The 17,668-nt window shown below is 45.7% G+C and overlaps 1 protein-coding gene across 2 annotated transcripts in view; it reads right to left on the bottom strand.

The window, feature by feature from the left end:
* Nucleotides 1-17,668, bottom strand: part of C3_1H15orf39 (chromosome 3_1 C15orf39 homolog) — a 114,259-nt gene that overhangs the window by 33,279 nt on the left and 63,312 nt on the right. For both annotated transcript variants that reach the window (XM_069222156.1, XM_069222155.1), the window contains exon 2: nucleotides 13,180-16,752. In XM_069222156.1, the coding sequence (XP_069078257.1) occupies nucleotides 13,180-16,693 (3,514 nt within the window). In that variant the 5' untranslated portion in view covers nucleotides 16,694-16,752. The remainder of the gene's footprint in view (nucleotides 1-13,179; nucleotides 16,753-17,668) is intronic.

Raw genomic sequence — 17,668 nt, 5'->3', positions numbered from 1 at the left:
GCAACCTATTTCTAATGCTTCACATTACCACACAGCATTTTTTAAAGACAGACCTGTTGGCATTGTCAATGCTTGTTTTTATTACTCGACCGTCATGTCATTGGGCTATCAGGAGCTTGCATACTTTTCTGCTGAATGTACACCTACTACACCTACGCTAATGCAGAGCTTCCTATAATTAGAGAGATTGTTTGAGCAGAGATTTTTGAGAGAACTGTGAAACAATGTGTGCTGTTTACACCGCTTTAACCATGCAGCTTATAGGAAATTAACCGCGGCAAAAAACAGGCATGCAAGGTCATTCACACTCCCGAACAAAGTGGAAAAGCGGATCTTGTAGTGAAAATAAAAAGCAAGCCATAACATAACTAAGAAGAATGTTTAGCCGCCACCTTCGCATCGAAACTTGTGGATTGTCCTGTTTAACAGGTGCCAGCAGGTTGGGGGGTGAGGTGAAAGGTACTGATTTTTTAAAACTATGCAGGTGGGGCTAAGGCAGCGTTAAGGGGTGTTCTCAACCAGGCCCACAGGGTGTTCCCAAGGTAGTGTGACCTCCTAGGCTTGGTACATCTTTTGTGGCCAAGCTATTCCTCCATTGATGCCCCCAGGTAGTTAAATACCTATTTATAAGATGTATGAAAGGGACTTCGCAGCAGGGGCGCTCCAGGCGATTTGCCTGTGTGTTATAAACAGCCGTATTTCAAAGTTAGCTTTTTTAAAGATACGAAAACATTCAATTTTTTCGAGAGCTTTAGGATTAGGCTGGTGGTTCTTTACTTTTTAACTTCAGTCAATTCCCATTTAATCATTAGTGGAATCTGGATATTGGAATCCGGGAGGTCCACTGAATCATTATTGTAATCCAAGGACACCACACTGAGGTATTCGTGTAATCCGGGGACAAAAGGACAAAATTACGCAAACACATTCATTAAACCTGTGTGCTGTGTTTCTTCGTTTTTAAAGAAATAATATTAGGAAGGGCAACTTTTAATCCTTTTAATCTCTGTGTGTATTTTTAAAATTTGGGAACCTTGGTGGGGCTATTTTTTAAATCCATTCGTTGTATTTTGGGACTTTTCACTTTGGGGCCTATTTTCAGAGGCACCCGGTGTTTTTTGCTTGTTTGGACCAGTAGCCATTACCCGGAAATTCTGCGGCAGCTATCTTGGTTGCCGCACTAGTTATTGGTCAGATTTTGGAGCTAGGTCGGCCCGCCCACATTAAAGATTTAAGCATGGGCGGCCGCTGGCGGCAGGCCGCGCGCAGTGGGCATGCTGCTGGCGCGCCGAAGGCACCCCAAAGGCAAGCCCGTCTGCGCCTGTCCGTGCCCAGAGCCCAGGGATGCTGCCTCTCTTTCCATCAATAGGTTAAGCTACCCTTCTTCTCAATTGCATGCCCTAAGAGGCAACTTGTCATGTCCCGTCAAGTCAACTATGCATTACCCTTTTACTTGCTTTTCTTGTCCTAACTGTTCCTGGACACTTTCTAATGCCCCTCCCACTAACTCCCCTCACCAACAGCTGGGCAACATGCTGCTGCTCAACTGCCGCTCCTTATCAGCACATTCTCTACATACCTATATGCTTCTCGAAGAATCAGAGCCTGATGCCCTGTTCCTGACGGAAACTTGGCTCAATGAAGATTCTTCTGTCGATATCTGCAAGTCCCTACCCCCATCTTACTCGATAACCCATATAGACAGACCGCAGAATAGAGGTGGTGGGATAGCAATTATCTATAAAAACACCATTAAGTGTCTGACACTGCCACTTATGATTCCAGACTGTGAAGGAATGTGATTCTCCCTATATCTATCAGCCACTTTTACCTTTTTGGGAATTCTTCTCTATCGCCCACCTGGCCCTTGTGCCTTCTTTTTAGAAGCGCTACCCGAGGCGGTGGCCAGTCTTATAGGTAAGACTCCGAATTTAACCGTCCTCGGGGATTTTAACATCCATCTTGACAATCCAGACTGCCCGTCGGCAAAACTCCTTTACTGCGTTAGATATGACCCAATCTGTCATAGGCCCTACTCATGTGAAAGGCCATACCCTAGATTTGCTATTTAGCAATATCCCTGATCTTATCATCTCATCCTCGTTGCCTTTACTATGGACAGATCATTCCCTTCTTTCTTTTAATTTCCCCTATGATGTCCCCAGAGAACCTCAACCCAGGCTTACCACCTCGGGCGCACATGGTCAAAGTTGCTACCAAGTTTTTGGCATGCTGCACTTTGTGCTTCCACTATGAATAACAATGATCCCTCCTCGAACACTCCGGATCGGTTCGATAGCTGGATCTCTACTACTTTAGATCTAGTATTGCCCACCAAATTAAGAATAAAAAACCCTACCATGAATCTAAGCCATGGTATTCATCCTCATTATTAGAACTCAGAAAAAACTGCAAAAAACTAGAGAGGTCTTGGAGAAAGGACTACAGCTCTTTAGCTAAAGAAAATTACAAGCAAGCCATCAGAACGTATCATCAGAACATTAAGTCAGCTCAAACCATTTATTAAAGCAAGAGAATAGAAAACCCATCCAATTCCCAGAAGGAAATATTTCAGATTCTTAAAGAGCTTACTATTATTCCCCCATCGGCTTCTCCAATAGAAGCTTCTACTATATATAGTAACTCTCTAGCTGCTCATTTTCAGGACAAGGTCATAAAGTTATATATCAGCTTTTCTTTGACCACTCCCCTGAAGTCATCTGATTAGCAGGTGGAAAACTCCCTACCGGCTGGGTCTTCGCTAACTATGTTTCTACCGCTCACAGATGTGCAAACTTTTAAATTACTTACTAATATTAAATCAGGTTCCCCCTTGGATCCTGCCCCTCCGGCTATTCTGGCAAAGGCCGCAGATATTATTATTTCTCCATTGACAAGAATACTTAATAACTCCCTTACCTCTGGAATTCTCCCCCAATCTCTTAAACATGCCATCATAAAACCGCTTCTTAAAAAACCTAAACTGGACCCCTCCATCCTGGATAATTATAGACCTATTGCCCTTCTCCCCATTTTAGCCAAAATATTGGAGAAACACGTAAACTTGCAACAGATGAGCTATTTTGAGAGTAATGCGCTCCTTCACCCCACTCAAATGGGCTTTAGAGCTCAACACAGCACTGAGTCTGCGCTCTTAACAGTGACTGAGTCTGCCCGTCAACTATTAGACCAGGGAGGACATGCGGCCATCATTCTCCTTGATCTTAGCGCAGCCTTTGATACAGTTGACCACTCTCTCCTTTGCGACAGACTCTCCAAGGCAGGTGTGGGTGGCATAGCACTCTCTTGGCTATCTTCCTTTCTCACAGGAAGAACCTTCCATGTCCTTGACCGTTCTTTTTTTTCTGACATCGTTCCCCTAACTTGGGGAGTCCCTCAGGGTTCCTCCTTAAGTCCAACCCTTTTTAATATTTATTTATCCTCCTTGGCTAAAGTAGTCACTCCCTACAATCTTTCATTGGTCACCTACGCTGATGATACTCAATTAGTGGTTTCCCTTTCTAGTACTGGGAACTCTCCCTCTATCAACCTAGCCAGCTGTATGAGGGACATCGGCGATGGGATGATTCAATCCAAACTCAAATTTAACAATGGTAAATCTGAAGTACTCATCTTAGGCAATGGCTCTCCAGCCTCCTCTCTAACGTGTTACTCGGGGGCCTTTACCAGTCTGCCTCCGCCTAAAGGACAGGTAAAAAGCCTAAGTTTTGTACTGGACTCCCGTCTCACGATGGAACTACAAGCCAAGAAAATTTCTTTTGTCTGCTTTGGTTTCATTAGATCTCTTAGGAAGATTCTCAATCTTCTTCCTGTCTCATCCAGAAGAATCCTGGTCCAGGCACTGGTCCTTTCCCGCCTGGATTATGGAAATTCTCTCTATTTTAGTTCCCCGGAATATGTAGTAAGGAAACTGCAGATTGTGCAGAACACGGCAGCTAGGCTCCTTACGAACTGTCCCAGACATCTATCTGCCAATCCGGCTCTTGCAGCACTTCATTGGCTGCCGATCAAACAGCGCATACATTTTAAATCCATGTGTATCACTCATATAGCCCTACATAACAGAGTTCCACATTTCTTCAGAAAATGAATCTCCATTTACGCTCCTTCGAGACACTTGAGATCATCTTCCTTCCGACAGATTCATATACCCTGTGTCAATAGATCATGGGGAGGAAACTCTTTCATTATCAAGGCTGCCCGTCTTTGGAATGCCCTACCTCCTGAGCTCCGCCATGAACCTTCTGAATCTCTTTTTAGGAAAAGGTTGAAAACTATTCTCTTCAGTCGTTAGCCAGTCCCTTCTGGAAGAATTTTCCTGTACCTTCAGCGCTGGGATGCCCAAGGGTAGCTACACGCTCTACAAATGCATAAAAACTAAACTAAACTAAACTAACCTAACCTATACAGAAGTGATTCAATATTTTTTTTAGTTCACAAAGATACATATAAAAAGTAACTTTTTAATTTTAATGGGAAGATTGGAGCTTTCCTAAATTCTGTTTGATGCACCAGCACTGCTTTCACAAATTAGTCTGAGGACACCAACTTAATTTTAGTGTCCAATTTCAAAGTCCTTCACTTTTGTAGAACATTTAAAACATTTTTTTTTTACATATTGCTCCTTTATTTATATCCACTTTATTAATTTGTTAATATTATTTTATTTTCTAAGCAGTCGTGGACCCATGAGTAGGTGTCGCAGACCTCAAGGGGTCTCAGGACCACAGGTTATGAAGCGTTCAAATAGACTGCGTAAGTTGGTGGATAGAAAAATTGGCGGTGGGGGGTTGTGAATAAGGTGAAACTGAAGCACAAGTTACCTTCGGTAACGCCTTATCTGTTAGAGACTATGGGCCTGATTACTAGTTCGGCGGACAATAGTGGCTACCTCCCTGCCGGTTCCATTGCGAGTCTCCCGCTAGGTCAGCAGGCGGGAAACAAAGTTTCCACCTGCTGTCCTAGTGGGAAACACCCTACAGCAGTGTCTCTGGTTCGTAATCGAGCCGGCGGCAATGCTGAAGTGCAAGGGTGCACCAGCACCCTCGCAATGTTCACTGTCTGCAAAGCAGACAGTAAGCATTGCTTTGCGGGTGCTGGCAAGGGGGACCCCTGACCTGCCCATGCAAAGTGCATGGGTAGTGCAGGGGAACCCCCTAGAGCCCCCTGCACCCATTCTCCGCCAACCTTTTCATGGCGGTGGTACCGCCATGAAATCGCTGGCGGAGAACGAGGTAGTAATCCCCAGGGAAGCGCTGCCCTGTCAGATTAGGACCGTCACAAACACAAGGATCTCTGATCCTGGCGGTGGTGACAGTCCGACCGCAGCACGACCGCCACAGTCATAATATGGCTAGTGACCGCCAGACTCGTAATGAGGGCCTATATCTAGCTGCAGATTCCTTACCTTTTAGAGGCTACTGGAAAGGGGGGTGAGGGGATAGCGGATTGACCAGACCACTGGCCACCTGACCCACAAGTCCGGTAGGTCCTGAGCTCTCTGCCATGGAGAGGCTGGGCAGCATGCGTGGCACGGTGGCTGACTGGGAATGGGCACAGTTGGAGACCCCTTCTGTAGCTACTAAAGGGGTAAAAGGCAGATTGGGGGATATGGGGTTGCTGCGATGCCAAAGGACCTGGCCGTAGCCCAAGAATCCTTGAAGCAGTCGAGCAGCGAGGCTGCCTTGTCTCTGAAGAGAAAGGACATCCTCAGTCAGGCATGGCACCTCGGAGCCACTGTCGATGAAACCGCTCTGCCTAGCAAGTCAGTTGTGTCCAGTCCGCAATGTATTGTGAACTTTGCTGCATCTCTCCCATCCGCAACAGCCTGCGAGAGTACAGCCCAGGCCTCCTCCAGGACCTAAGGTCACACTTGCATAACAGGGACCCACAGCTTGTGGGAATAATGGTCAAAAGGCATGCAGTGTTCACAGACCGCAATGCAAGCCTGGTGGAACAAAAAAAATCTTCTTTCCAAATGAGTCTGGTCTTTTAGATTTCCCATTGAGGGGAACGGAAGGGAATGTACCCTGGATGGTAGAGACTTGGACCACCAAGCTCTCAGGTATGGGGTGTTGCGTCAGGAAACTTGGGTCCCCAGGTGCGGGGGGATGGCAGCAGACAATCATCCTGTTCACAGGAGTCCCTTTGCTCGGTTTGGACAAGGTACCCAGCAGTGGGGATGGTGCCACCCGTGGGGGGCACCAGAAGCACAGGCATTGTGGGAAGGTCGGGGTGATACCACTGACACCGGTTCGATCCTTGGCTAGATCCCTGGAAACTACTCGGCGCTGAAGTAGCCGGCACAGAACCCAAAGAGGCCCCGTCCAACTCTGTGGGCCCACAGGCCTCTAGCAGGGTTGGGCTGCCCAAAAATGAGGCGCATGGCCTCACAGAACTCTCAGAGTTGGTCAGGAGTCACTCCAGCACCCAGACACTCAGGGAGGCACAGAGTCGGCCCAGGTGCAAGTTCCTCAGAAAGAGGCCTTGAACATCAACGCTCCCTGGTCTCGTTGGCCGGCGGACAAGGAGAAGTCAAAGAGTGCTTTGACTTCTTAGATTTTTTCTTGTGCCTTGACTTACCCAACCGTCTTGAGGACTTGGAGTGGGACGACAAAGACATCAGACTCCGTTACCGATCCAGTGACCTTTATCTTGACCTGCGCACCAGGCCGCCATGAGCTTTAATGACTTTTCCCTCAAAACCTTCGGACGCAAGGCCCGGCACTGGGAGCATAACTTGGGCCGTGCTCGTGCTTCAGGCACCAAAGGCACACAAGGTATGCATCAGTCACAGACATCGCCCGATGACCAGACCCACAGGGCTTGAATCCTGTCTTTCTAGAAGATATCCTTGACACACCTGGAGTAAACTCTAAAAATACTTGACAAAAAGTCTAGAAAGCCGGTCAAAAATTTCCTTCAGATGGGCACTTAGCTGGCGTGGAAAGAAAAGAACTGACGTCAGCGTGGGTGTGGTGCCTATACAGGACCTGTGACAACATATCCGGTGCAGAAGACAGCTGCGGAGCCGATCGATGCCACTTAACAGCACACAGGGGCACTGCTCACGAAAACGTTCTGGATCCAGTTTGACGCCTGGGGAGAATTCAAAGGTAAAGAATCTGCAGCTAGAAGTCTCTATCAGATACCAAAAGTGTCTGCACATGACATGGAGAGGGCAGTGCCCGGCTGAGGACACTAAAAGGTATAGCTAACACACAGTGGCATCTTTAAAGGGGTGCCAGATGGGGCCAGTGCCACAGTACCCACCACAACTGCTGAACGTGCCAGAAGGTAACACAGAAAAAGGCAGAGAACGCACCTTGCTGCATACATCTAATTGTCCAACTACCTTTCATTAAAAAGCAGCATTGTGCGTTTAAATCTGACTTTTCATGAGTGTGTATATCTATGGCTACCAATATACATATATAACTACATACACAAAGTCAGATTAAACATATTTGCAGATGTTCCCCCACCGGTTTATCTGTGGCTTAATGTGTCCCTCCCACCCCTCTCCAAAATCCACTTCTAGAGGTGCCACCGCTTAAAACAGGCAGAGATGAGGCACACTCAAGTCTTTCCTAGGAGTGCTATCACACACCAGATGCAGCTTTTCTGTAGGGGGGTGGCCTAAAAGGGTTGCATGTATTAAATAATGCACCTTCCTTCTGCTATCACAACCTTGCACAAGACCCTTTCAGCTGAGTTTGCTGGAGGCTAAAGGCAAAGGACACAGGAGTACTAAAAAGTAGAGGTGAGCAAGCCAATAAATTAACAGGGTGAGCAGAGCCAAAAGTCAGCTCTAGATCTACGAGCCTGTGCACGAGACAAGCCTTGACAATGTTTGGCATGTAAATCACACAACACACATCACGGTAAAGTATGATCTGATGCCAAAATACAAGAAGGTTCCTTCTTTTAACATGCTGGTAGCTTTTGCCCTTTCATCAAATTATTTGTAAAGTACTTATTAAAAGCAAGTTTTTAAACATGAACTGAGAACCACTCCTGCCCCCGCCCTGATGGCAATACTACTAGTGAAGTTAAAGCCTGTTGTCATTAACACCTTACATGTTGCCTAGATTCTTTTTATGAGTGGAACAATATTATGGCTATTAAATCAAACACAAGAGAAGCTTTTGTTCAGAACACATCCTGAGTTCACATTGAAGGTGCTTTCATATATGATAATGAACAAAAAATAGGTTGGGTTAAAGTATTTGCTTACGATTATACAATTTGGTCAAGCATGGAAGGTGGGACTGATTTCTAGTTTTACACTGTGCAATTACACCACTAGATGGGTATCTTTCCAACATCAGAGTTTGATGCTTTGTCGTTTATCATGAAATGATTAGATTAGATTATGAGTGACAGACAGAATCCTCATTTAATTAAGGGTAGTTTAATAGAGGGTGAGCCTTGCCCTGAAAAAATAAAACATGCATTTTCAATCTAATAGGTCTTGTGTTTGTGAGCGTTAGAGCTATTGGCATTATAAATGACAATGTCTTTTACCAATGTGTTTTGGTTTGGAGTGTAATGGATGTATGCCAGGTGCCATAGCAACCCTCCCAGGACTGTTGCTGCAGGAGAGAGGACACAACAAGTCCGACCATCTTGGGAGTGTTTTTGCCTCATTCCTACAGACTGGCTTTATTCCTATAGGCATGGGGAGGTGTGGTGAAGCACTGAGAGGAACACCAGTAGAAGCAGAAGTGAGAAAGTGGCCACTTGACAGGGTCAGAAAGATATGTTCTTGACATCGATTTTCCAGGTACTTGGTAACTACAGCAAGCAGCAATAATGCATAGAGTTTACATCAGCTGATGCGTGGGAAATGGAGTGGTAACATGAAGCCTGGGGTTGGAACAGAGAAGAGTAGGTTAAACATTACTGGACTGTGACAGACGATGCGTGGATCATTATACACAGGAGTCCAGAGAATCCTTCTGACCCCGATCTTTAATGAAATGTTTAGGCAAGATTATTTCCCACCAGTTTGGAAGGTAGCATATATTTTACCTCTGCTAAAAAGCCTCGTCTTGACCCTTTGAATGGCAACAACTATCGCCCTATCTCCCGCCTACCTTATCCTTTTAAACTTGTGGAAAAGGCAATAAAGAAAGGGCTAACAACCTTTATTGAATCAAACTGTCTGTTAGACGATTCTCAGTTTGGCTGTAGAAGCCAACGTAGCACTGAGACTGCCCTTTTAACTGATGATGAAGAATTGAGGGCCATTCAAGATGGGAGAGGGTTGATAGCACTCATTATGCTTGATTTGTTGGTGGCTTTTGACATGGTCAATCACAAGGTTTTGATTGACCGTGTCCAATCCCTTTGCATGGAGGACCTGTTTTTGACCACCTTAAGCCTTTTCTTTCAGAGAGACAGCAATTTGTTGCCCTGGATAACTTTACCGCCAGCTCTTTTTCCTTTCCCTGTTGAGGTTCCACAGGGCTCATCTTGGAGCCCCACCCTGTAACCTGTATGTGACCCTGCTTGCCTCACTGATTAAATCCTTCGGGTATATGGTTATCAGCTATGCTGACAACACACAGATTGCCGTCTCTGCCTGAGGCAACGAAGCCGCATATCATCTGAACTTGGCTGCATCTAAGTTTTTTAGTTGTATGTGCCATATCTGCGACGGATGTCAAATAACTGTTTAAAATTAAAATCTGGCAAAACTGAGGTTCTGCTTTTAGAGAACAACAATTCCTTTTGGTTTCCAGATTGGTGGCCCCCTGAGCTGGGCTGCCTTCAGGCCCCTGTTTCAAAGGTTAAAAATCTAGGTGTAAACTTTGACGAGAGGCTTTCATTCGACAAACAAATTAATTCTGTAACATCTTCCTTTTTCCTTGCTTTGAAAACTCTCAGAAAGGTCCTTACTTTCACTCATCTAGAGCCGAGGACTTATTCTTTCTAAATTGGATTATATTAATGCCCTGTACATGAATCTTCAGAAGTGATTATTAAATAAACTGCAAATTCTGCAGAAAGCAGCGGCCAGACTCCTCGTAGGAATCCCCAAACATCAGTCAGCTTCTAAGTCCATGGTACAGCTGCATTGGCTTCCGGTACATAAGAGCATCCATTTTAAAGCGCTATGTATTGCTTTTAAAGCCCTTCACGGGCTAGGTCCACAATACTTAAAGGACAAATCCAGATGGTATGTACCAGCTAGGACATTAAGATCTTCACAGGATCGCAACTTATTAGATCCTCAGTTTAAGAAAGCCTGTTGCGGCTGCCGTAGCTGTGTCTACGGAACCTCAAAATTATGGAATGCTCTACTTGTTGACCTAAGGAATTGCTCATCCCTCTACGGTTTTAGGAAAAAGCTTAAGACTTGGCTTTTTAATCTCTGATTAACAGTTTATCTTATTCCTCTTGTTTCCTGTCTGTAGTTTAGCACCATGACACCTTCGGGTATTCATGCGCTTTATAAAATGTATTTTGATTTCAGAGGGCAACGAGGTAGCGCTCTGAGCCTGTGACAGCGTATGTGGGGGGGGGGCGGTATTTGAGGTGGGGTCTCTTCAGACAGGAAGCAGTGCTGTTTGAGCGCTGTTTTAGTCAGTGCTTCCCAAAGTGGCATCTGCAAGGGCGCAGTAGCTGTGAGGAGACTGTCAAAGCCATGACACCAATGAATTCTGAGAGGAGGAAGTGATCGAGTTTGCTCCACTTTTATGCCGTATGATATGCTGCTTCTCTCACTGTAGCACCCCTGTGTTAGCTTCTTTGCACTACAGGTTTAGGAAAATGTATGCCTCTACTAACTGAAATCTATTTGAACATGCCTAATTTAGATCCAAAGACTAGATGCTTTTTGCTATCAAGCTTGAGGCCGTGAAGTGCTTGGGTCTGAAGTCACAAGTCCTTTACCACCATTTTGGAGACAACACCTTTTGCCATCTTCTTGCCTAAAACTAACCTATGTGCTCGGTTCATGACCCTCTAGAGGTTATCAAGAGCAGGTGCTATTATCTACTGTTAAGATCTACTTAAGTCAGTTGGTTAATGCACCCACAGCAAAAGTATTGACAGAACGGGAATGTCACAGATTGCAGTCCTGGCATAGCCTTTTCACCTCTTGATGTCTGCAAGGTCAATGTAAATGAATTATAGCGATTTTATGAAGAATGGCACCTGCTTTGCAGCACTTTCAAATGGCAGAACCTGTACTTCCAAGCGCTATGTTAAAAAAAAGTTATTCCCATACAGCCGGCCCTTACGCACCAGGCAAAGATCCCTGGGGGAAGAGGATGTGGCATAAGGGCCACAGCTGCCGACTTTGGAACTGGGGAACACAGTCCGAGTCTCAGCACCGGCTCAACATCCCGAGATTCTGGGCAAATCATTTAATCTCCCCTTGCAACCAAAAACGAATGTGTTGTTGTGTAATGCAGCCGGTGCTCATGTAATGTGCTGCAATACCTTTGTATATCGAGTTCGCCGTAACTGAACTCTAATCGAAGAGGCCCAATTTACATCCAATGGCTAGATGTTTTTTGCTATCAAGCTTGAGGCTGTGAAGTGCTTGAGTCTGGAGTCACGACTCCTTTTCCATCATTTTGGAGACAACACCTTTCGCCATCTTCTTGCAGTTATCTAGAGCACCTACTACCACGTAGTGTTAACCTCTACTCAAGTCAGATGGTTAATGCACACACTGCAGAGGTCTTAACAGAACAAGAATGTCACAGATTACAATCTGGACATAGCTTTTTCACCTCTGTATCGATGCAAATGAATTACAGAGATTTTGTTAAGAATGCCACCTGCTTTGCAGCGCTATGAAATGGCAGAGCTTGTATTACCAAGCGCTATATTAAAAAAAAAACGAGTTATTTCCAGACTTTCCCAACACGCACCAGACAAAGAACCTTAGGGGAGAGAATGTGGTGTAAGGGCCAGAGCTGCCGGCTCTGGAGCTGCGGAATACGGTTCAAGTCTCGACACTGGCTCAACATCCTGGGATTCTGGGCAAATCACTTAATCTATCCTTGCTATTAAAAATTAATGTGTTCTTGTGTATTGTAACCGGTGCTCATGTAAAGTGCTGTAATACATTTGTATTGAGCTCAAGCTATAAAATATTGCAAAAAATATGTATATGAAAAAGACTCCACAGACATTGCTAAGGAACAGTAAGATGCCATAAAACGAGGAAGAGGAAGAACAACCTATGGTCATGCAGCGCGTAGCGGCGATGCAAAAGAAAAAAATAGTGCGCCACACTAAGATACATGGGTGACTGTGCAATAATCCATGTAACAGGGTCAGTTCTCCAAGGTGGTAACAAACCAGCCTCAAGCAGGACAAGCGTAAAGAATTTACCAATGACATCAAGGGATTTTTGAAAGGCAGGCCCAGGAACCAATGAAAGTGATGGGAGTGAGATGGGGTGGCTAAAGCCCACAGAATAGCCTACAACATGTTGAGAAGAGTGAGCTGCTATGCTGAGCCTAAAAAGTTCACAAAAGGTCCACTTTACACTTTTTTGTCAGGAACGGGAGAATTGACAAGATCTACTGGATGCTGAGCCAGGATTCAAACAATTTTCAATAATACATGTTTGGCAGTTGCAGCGTGGCCTGTTTTGGGCTTGAAGATCAAAGAGGAACTTGAGCTGAGCCTGACTCAGGCCTCTGACAGTCTACAAACCTCGATGAAGTAGAACAGTGGATCTTCAGAACTCTTGAATTTTTATTTTTTTTAATTGTTTTTTGGATGGCATGATGGTATATATAAAGCCTACTCCTTCTGGTGAAGTACCCACCACCATGTGCGGTTACACCTTGGAGCCACTAAACAATTTCTTTTGTGATGAAAATGAATGGCTACCGAGAATATAAGGCGGCAGAAAGTGCACTTGTAACGCAGCACCTGAATTATGGTGTGCAGGGCCAATGCATGGTCTACTTTAGCAACAAGACAAAGGTAAGCAGGTATCGCTCCGGCTAGTGTTTTATGTCCAGGTATTACACAAGATATCAGTGGCCACATCACTACGTTGCCGGCTGTGTTCTGCTCCATTTCAGAAAAGCAAAAGGGTTAGTATTAAAGCCCTGAAAGAAGCAGTGACCAAGGCAAGTGTGATAAAGTGCACTAAACTGAAGAAAGCATGTTATGCTGACTTACCAAGCTGTTGCCGGATGCAGCTGTACCAGTGAAGGTCCAGGAGATCTGGGTAGATGTCTGGAAGCTGTTTCAAGGCTAGCAGCTTCAGCAACCTCAAGGAGCAGCCTTTTAGCTCAGTTTCCCTCAGCAGCTTCTCTTCAGAGAGGGTGGTTGGGCGCAGCTCCACCTTGTGCTCCTGCAGCACCCGGTCAACTGATGAAACTGAAAGTCCAGGGAACAACTTTTCTTTCACCAGATGGATAGGTATGAAGATTGCTCCAGCTCGGACCACATGGGGGAAAGGGCACTTGCAAACCAAGATGAAGGTCTCCAGCTGGGATAGGACTTTGTTGAGGAGCACAGGCAGGCCTTCAAAGCACAACCAGATCTCTCTAACCTTGGAGGTCCTTGGGACATGTGGCACCTGAGTGCCATTCTTGGGCTGGATAGGTGACTTTGGCTTCTCTTTTGGCTCTTCATCAGATGCAGCCCTTCGTAGCCATTCCAGAAGGGTCTGCGGGGAGGTTTCAGCAATGTAGCGTGAGATGAAAGTGCAGAGTGAAAGGTGCAGCTCTGTAAAATACTGGGAGCAAGAGGTGGGATCAGGTTTGCAATTGGTTTCACTCACTTCTCTGGTTATTTGGGAGACTTCTGCTCCTTTAGGGGGCAGAGTGTTTGACACATCAGGCGATGTGTGCTGGAAACAGGACAAAGTCAAAGGTTGAACAGTGGGCTGGGGCAGTATCCTGACAATCTGCTGCAGTGGATGAGTACTCTGTTGCTCAGGCTGGTTATTTTGTTGGATATCACCACCACTGGGAGCAAGTTTCAGAATTTTGTATTTCTTAAACATAAAGGCAGCAGAACTGTGAAAGCTCCCTTCAGTCCCTGGGTGGTAGCTTTTTTCAACGGCCCTGGAAGACGACGGTGGGGTCGGATTCTCAGATGGCTCTGTCTTTTTTATATCAAGTTGTGTGTCCACCTTCTGCATCCGAAGATCACCTTGGACTTCACGTTCGCTCTCCTCCCTCCTAGCATTCTCAGTGGAGTCAGGGTTCCAAGACCATTGGACCAGAGATGGAGACTTCTTCAAACTGAGATCCAGCACTTCACCTTCTTTGGGAATCTCCTTGCACAGCTTGGTGGATGTCTGCTGAAGACTACTAGTGCTGCTAATAACATTCTTGTGTTCCAGAGTGTGTTCATGCTTCATAAAATGGCATTTTTGCTGAAAGGGCTCTGCCTGTTGAAATTTAAAGTTCTTATCTTGGTCTTTCTCAACAATGCACAATGTTGCTGCTTCGATAGATCCTTCTGGGACCCTCTTAGATGCAGAGTTTAAATTTGGTGTGTTTGACTCAGTGCAGTTGGAAAGATGGGCCTCAGTTGGATTCTTCTCAGGCTTCTGCTCAGAAACAAATTTTGGAGAGTGTCCCTCTCTTGCTGAAAGAACAGTTTCTTTTTTTATGGCTTCAGCTGGTGGTTCAACAACCTTGTGACGTTTTGCAAAAGGGTGTTCGGCTGTGCCCTCTAAATATGCTCTGTAGGGCGCAAGGCTGAAGACATTGTTGATGACTGGCATGGGTGGAGAGGAAGGAGAAGTGCTTTGGACACTACTAATGCTCGCCCGCCCCTCTTTGGTGGGGGAAAACGTCCGTGGTGGTGTAGAGAGGACAGATGGAGTCTTTGGGCTCATGCCCATAGTCCCCACAGTGGAGGTTTCTACTTTAATTCGTTCCGGACTCGTGCTGTCATCAATAATGATTGCCTCAGACTTTGCAGGTTCTTGGATAGATACATCTTTGGACTTGCGTTCATCTGAGCTTAGAGTCAATCTCCTCATCTCACCCATGGAACGAGACTGTCTAGAGAGAGCTTGTTTTTCAATCTGCCGGGGATTTGAACGATAACTCATATCACCTTTCAGCAGACCCTCAGCAACTTTCCCTGAGCTGTTAGCTGTGTTTACGGGATGAAAGGCACTATTGTGGCTACCTGTGGTTCGAACACCAGGGGCCTCTTTGGCAGGTGGCGTTCTGTGAGGTGCTCCTACCCTACAGCTGGGTCTCATTGGCTGGGCTGTGTGGAGGTTAGAATTGATCAAATTGCTGCCAAAGAGGGACAAATCCGGGGGTGCAAATGCAAAGGTAGTGCTTTGTTGTAGGAAGTCCTGCTTGTACCCAGAGCTGTTGTGGATTTTTGGGTCAACATGTGTATCAATTGGCACTGCATTGGCAGAAGACATATTCATGTGCCCAGAAGGATTATTCTGAGCAGCAGCAGTTGGCCTGTATGGGTAAGTCTCTAAGGGACCAAAATAATGACTCCTTGGACCCTGCTGGCTGAGATAAGAGGCACAGAACATCCTTGGGTCAGAGACGGTCCTAGGGTCTGTACTCCCTGATAGGCAAAATCCATTATAATTACTTTGAGACTGGGGCACAAATGCTGAACCACTATGTCTTAAAGCGAGTGGGTCTCCAGGGTGGAACAGTCGTGCCTCTCCTTGTGCAGCCAGGAGTGAGTGGTGCAATGGTCTGTCCGGATGGGAAGGCACATGTGAATGAAGTGGACTGGTGGTGAAAGGGTGTTGGGACGTCCATTCCTTCTGCACTGTGCTGCCTTGGTGCACGTCCTGTGCTCTTTTTGGGCTCTCATATGGCACAGAGTACCTGGCATCTGGAAAAGACGGACCCTGGGGGGCTTTGAATTGTTCAAAGTTCGGCTGGAGAGAAGCATATTCAGACGTTATTCTCCCCATATCCTTGGTGTGTACTCCAAGACCAGGGTGCGGCTGCATCAAAGAGTCCAGCTGCTGGGCTTTTTTCTGCATGGAGGCAATGGCCGCTAAACGCTGGTCACCTGCCATGATGGCATTACCTGTCGAGATCTGGGAGGGCAACATCCATTCCCCACCTGTACGCTGCTTTGGAGTCTTCTCTGCTTGAGATCCCAAAGACATGGGACCCCTGGGGCTGTATCCAGTCTCCAAGCAGCAGACAGAGTTCCTGTAGATAGGCTGAGGCATGGCTAATGGCACACAGGTACTTGACGATGGAGTAACCAGAGGCACACCTGCTGGTTTTTGCAGTGAGAAGTTTTGGCTTTGCACCTGCCGGAGATGGTCCTGCCGCCCCAAAAGGCTAGACCGTTTGTCTCGCCCAATCAGTAGATCTCGGACAATGCCAGTTCTCCCTTTTTCGGCTGCTGGTAAACCCGTTTTTAAACTTTCACCATCTGGTTTGTATAGCATGCTTTTCATCAGCATTCCTTCACTCCTCAAGTGCTGGTTCAGAGCATTGCCAGCATAATGCAGGTAAGCTGCAGTCGAACTCCAGTTATGAGTGTTTTCAGAGGCCTCAGGATAGGTGAGATAGCTGTTCTTGAAAGCAAGGAGGTCTTCCGGGGTATAGCCTGGCACAGGATTTGGCTTCAGTAGACCAGCCGAGAGGGTGTGGTCTGGCTGAGTGTCCAGTCGGGATGTTTTGCTGTACATCACTGGATCCAAAGAGCTGAGCTGCCGTTTTCCCGCCATTGTAGGTCTCGCTCTGTCTTCTTCTCTTGGCTTTTCCAGGTTTTCTGGTTACCAGTTTTCTACAAGATAAAGAAAAATAAACATTAAACAAGTGGCATTACCAGAGTCTAAGATCACAAACTACCCCTGGCTACACAACACATCATTTTTTTATGTTTATTTGGCACACAAACTTCAACAAGGTAAGTTACATTGCATGAAGTGTCCGTAATTCAAGTAGAAACTTTCAATCAAGCAATAGCCATCCAAGATTTTGATAGTCTATGGCAGTGGTTTTTAAACTGTGGTCTGTGGACCCCTGTGTGTCAACCAAGCCTCTTCACAGGGTCCCCCACTGTTTTTACAAAATTAAATATTAAAACAAATAATTTAAATTAAAATGCATTCAAATAAAAGAAGCAAAACTGAAAACTTGTAAACTTTTCCACATTTGATTGTGAATTAAACTAAATATTCCAATAATTTGGGCTTTTGTTTGGTGTATACATCTTTTTGCATTTTTGTGTAGAGATTTAAGTCGTAGAAAACTGCTTAGGCTGGGGGGTCCCCAGCTTCCAATAATGACTCAGCTGGGGTCCTTGGATTCCAGTAATGAATCAATGGGGGTCCATAGCAGTTAAAAGGTTAAGAACCGCAGGTCTATAGGATCGGAAAGATGAAAAGATCACTGCATCCAACTTACCACATAGTTGCCATCAGCCACCTTTGAATGCAGAAGCCGAGGTCTCAAACGGCTACTTATGCAAGAGGTGCAAGTTTTACCTTGAGAAGTTACAGAAATCTGTTCAAATCCTAATGACTTCAACATGTTTTTAGAAATGATGATCTCAATACAAAATTGAAAAGTACCCAAAGTTTAACATCAATTCATTTTAAAATCTGGCATCTCGGGTATCTGCATAGAACACAACCCAGTATGGGGCCTTCAGCTTGATGTGGGTTATGTGCACGTCACAAACAAATCCAATCGCATCA

Source organism: Pleurodeles waltl, chromosome 3_1, assembly GCF_031143425.1.
Source record: "Pleurodeles waltl isolate 20211129_DDA chromosome 3_1, aPleWal1.hap1.20221129, whole genome shotgun sequence".
Taxonomy (NCBI): domain Eukaryota; kingdom Metazoa; phylum Chordata; class Amphibia; order Caudata; family Salamandridae; genus Pleurodeles; species Pleurodeles waltl.
Note: the sequence above shows the minus strand (reverse complement) of the source record. Positions and strands in the feature narration are given on the sequence as shown.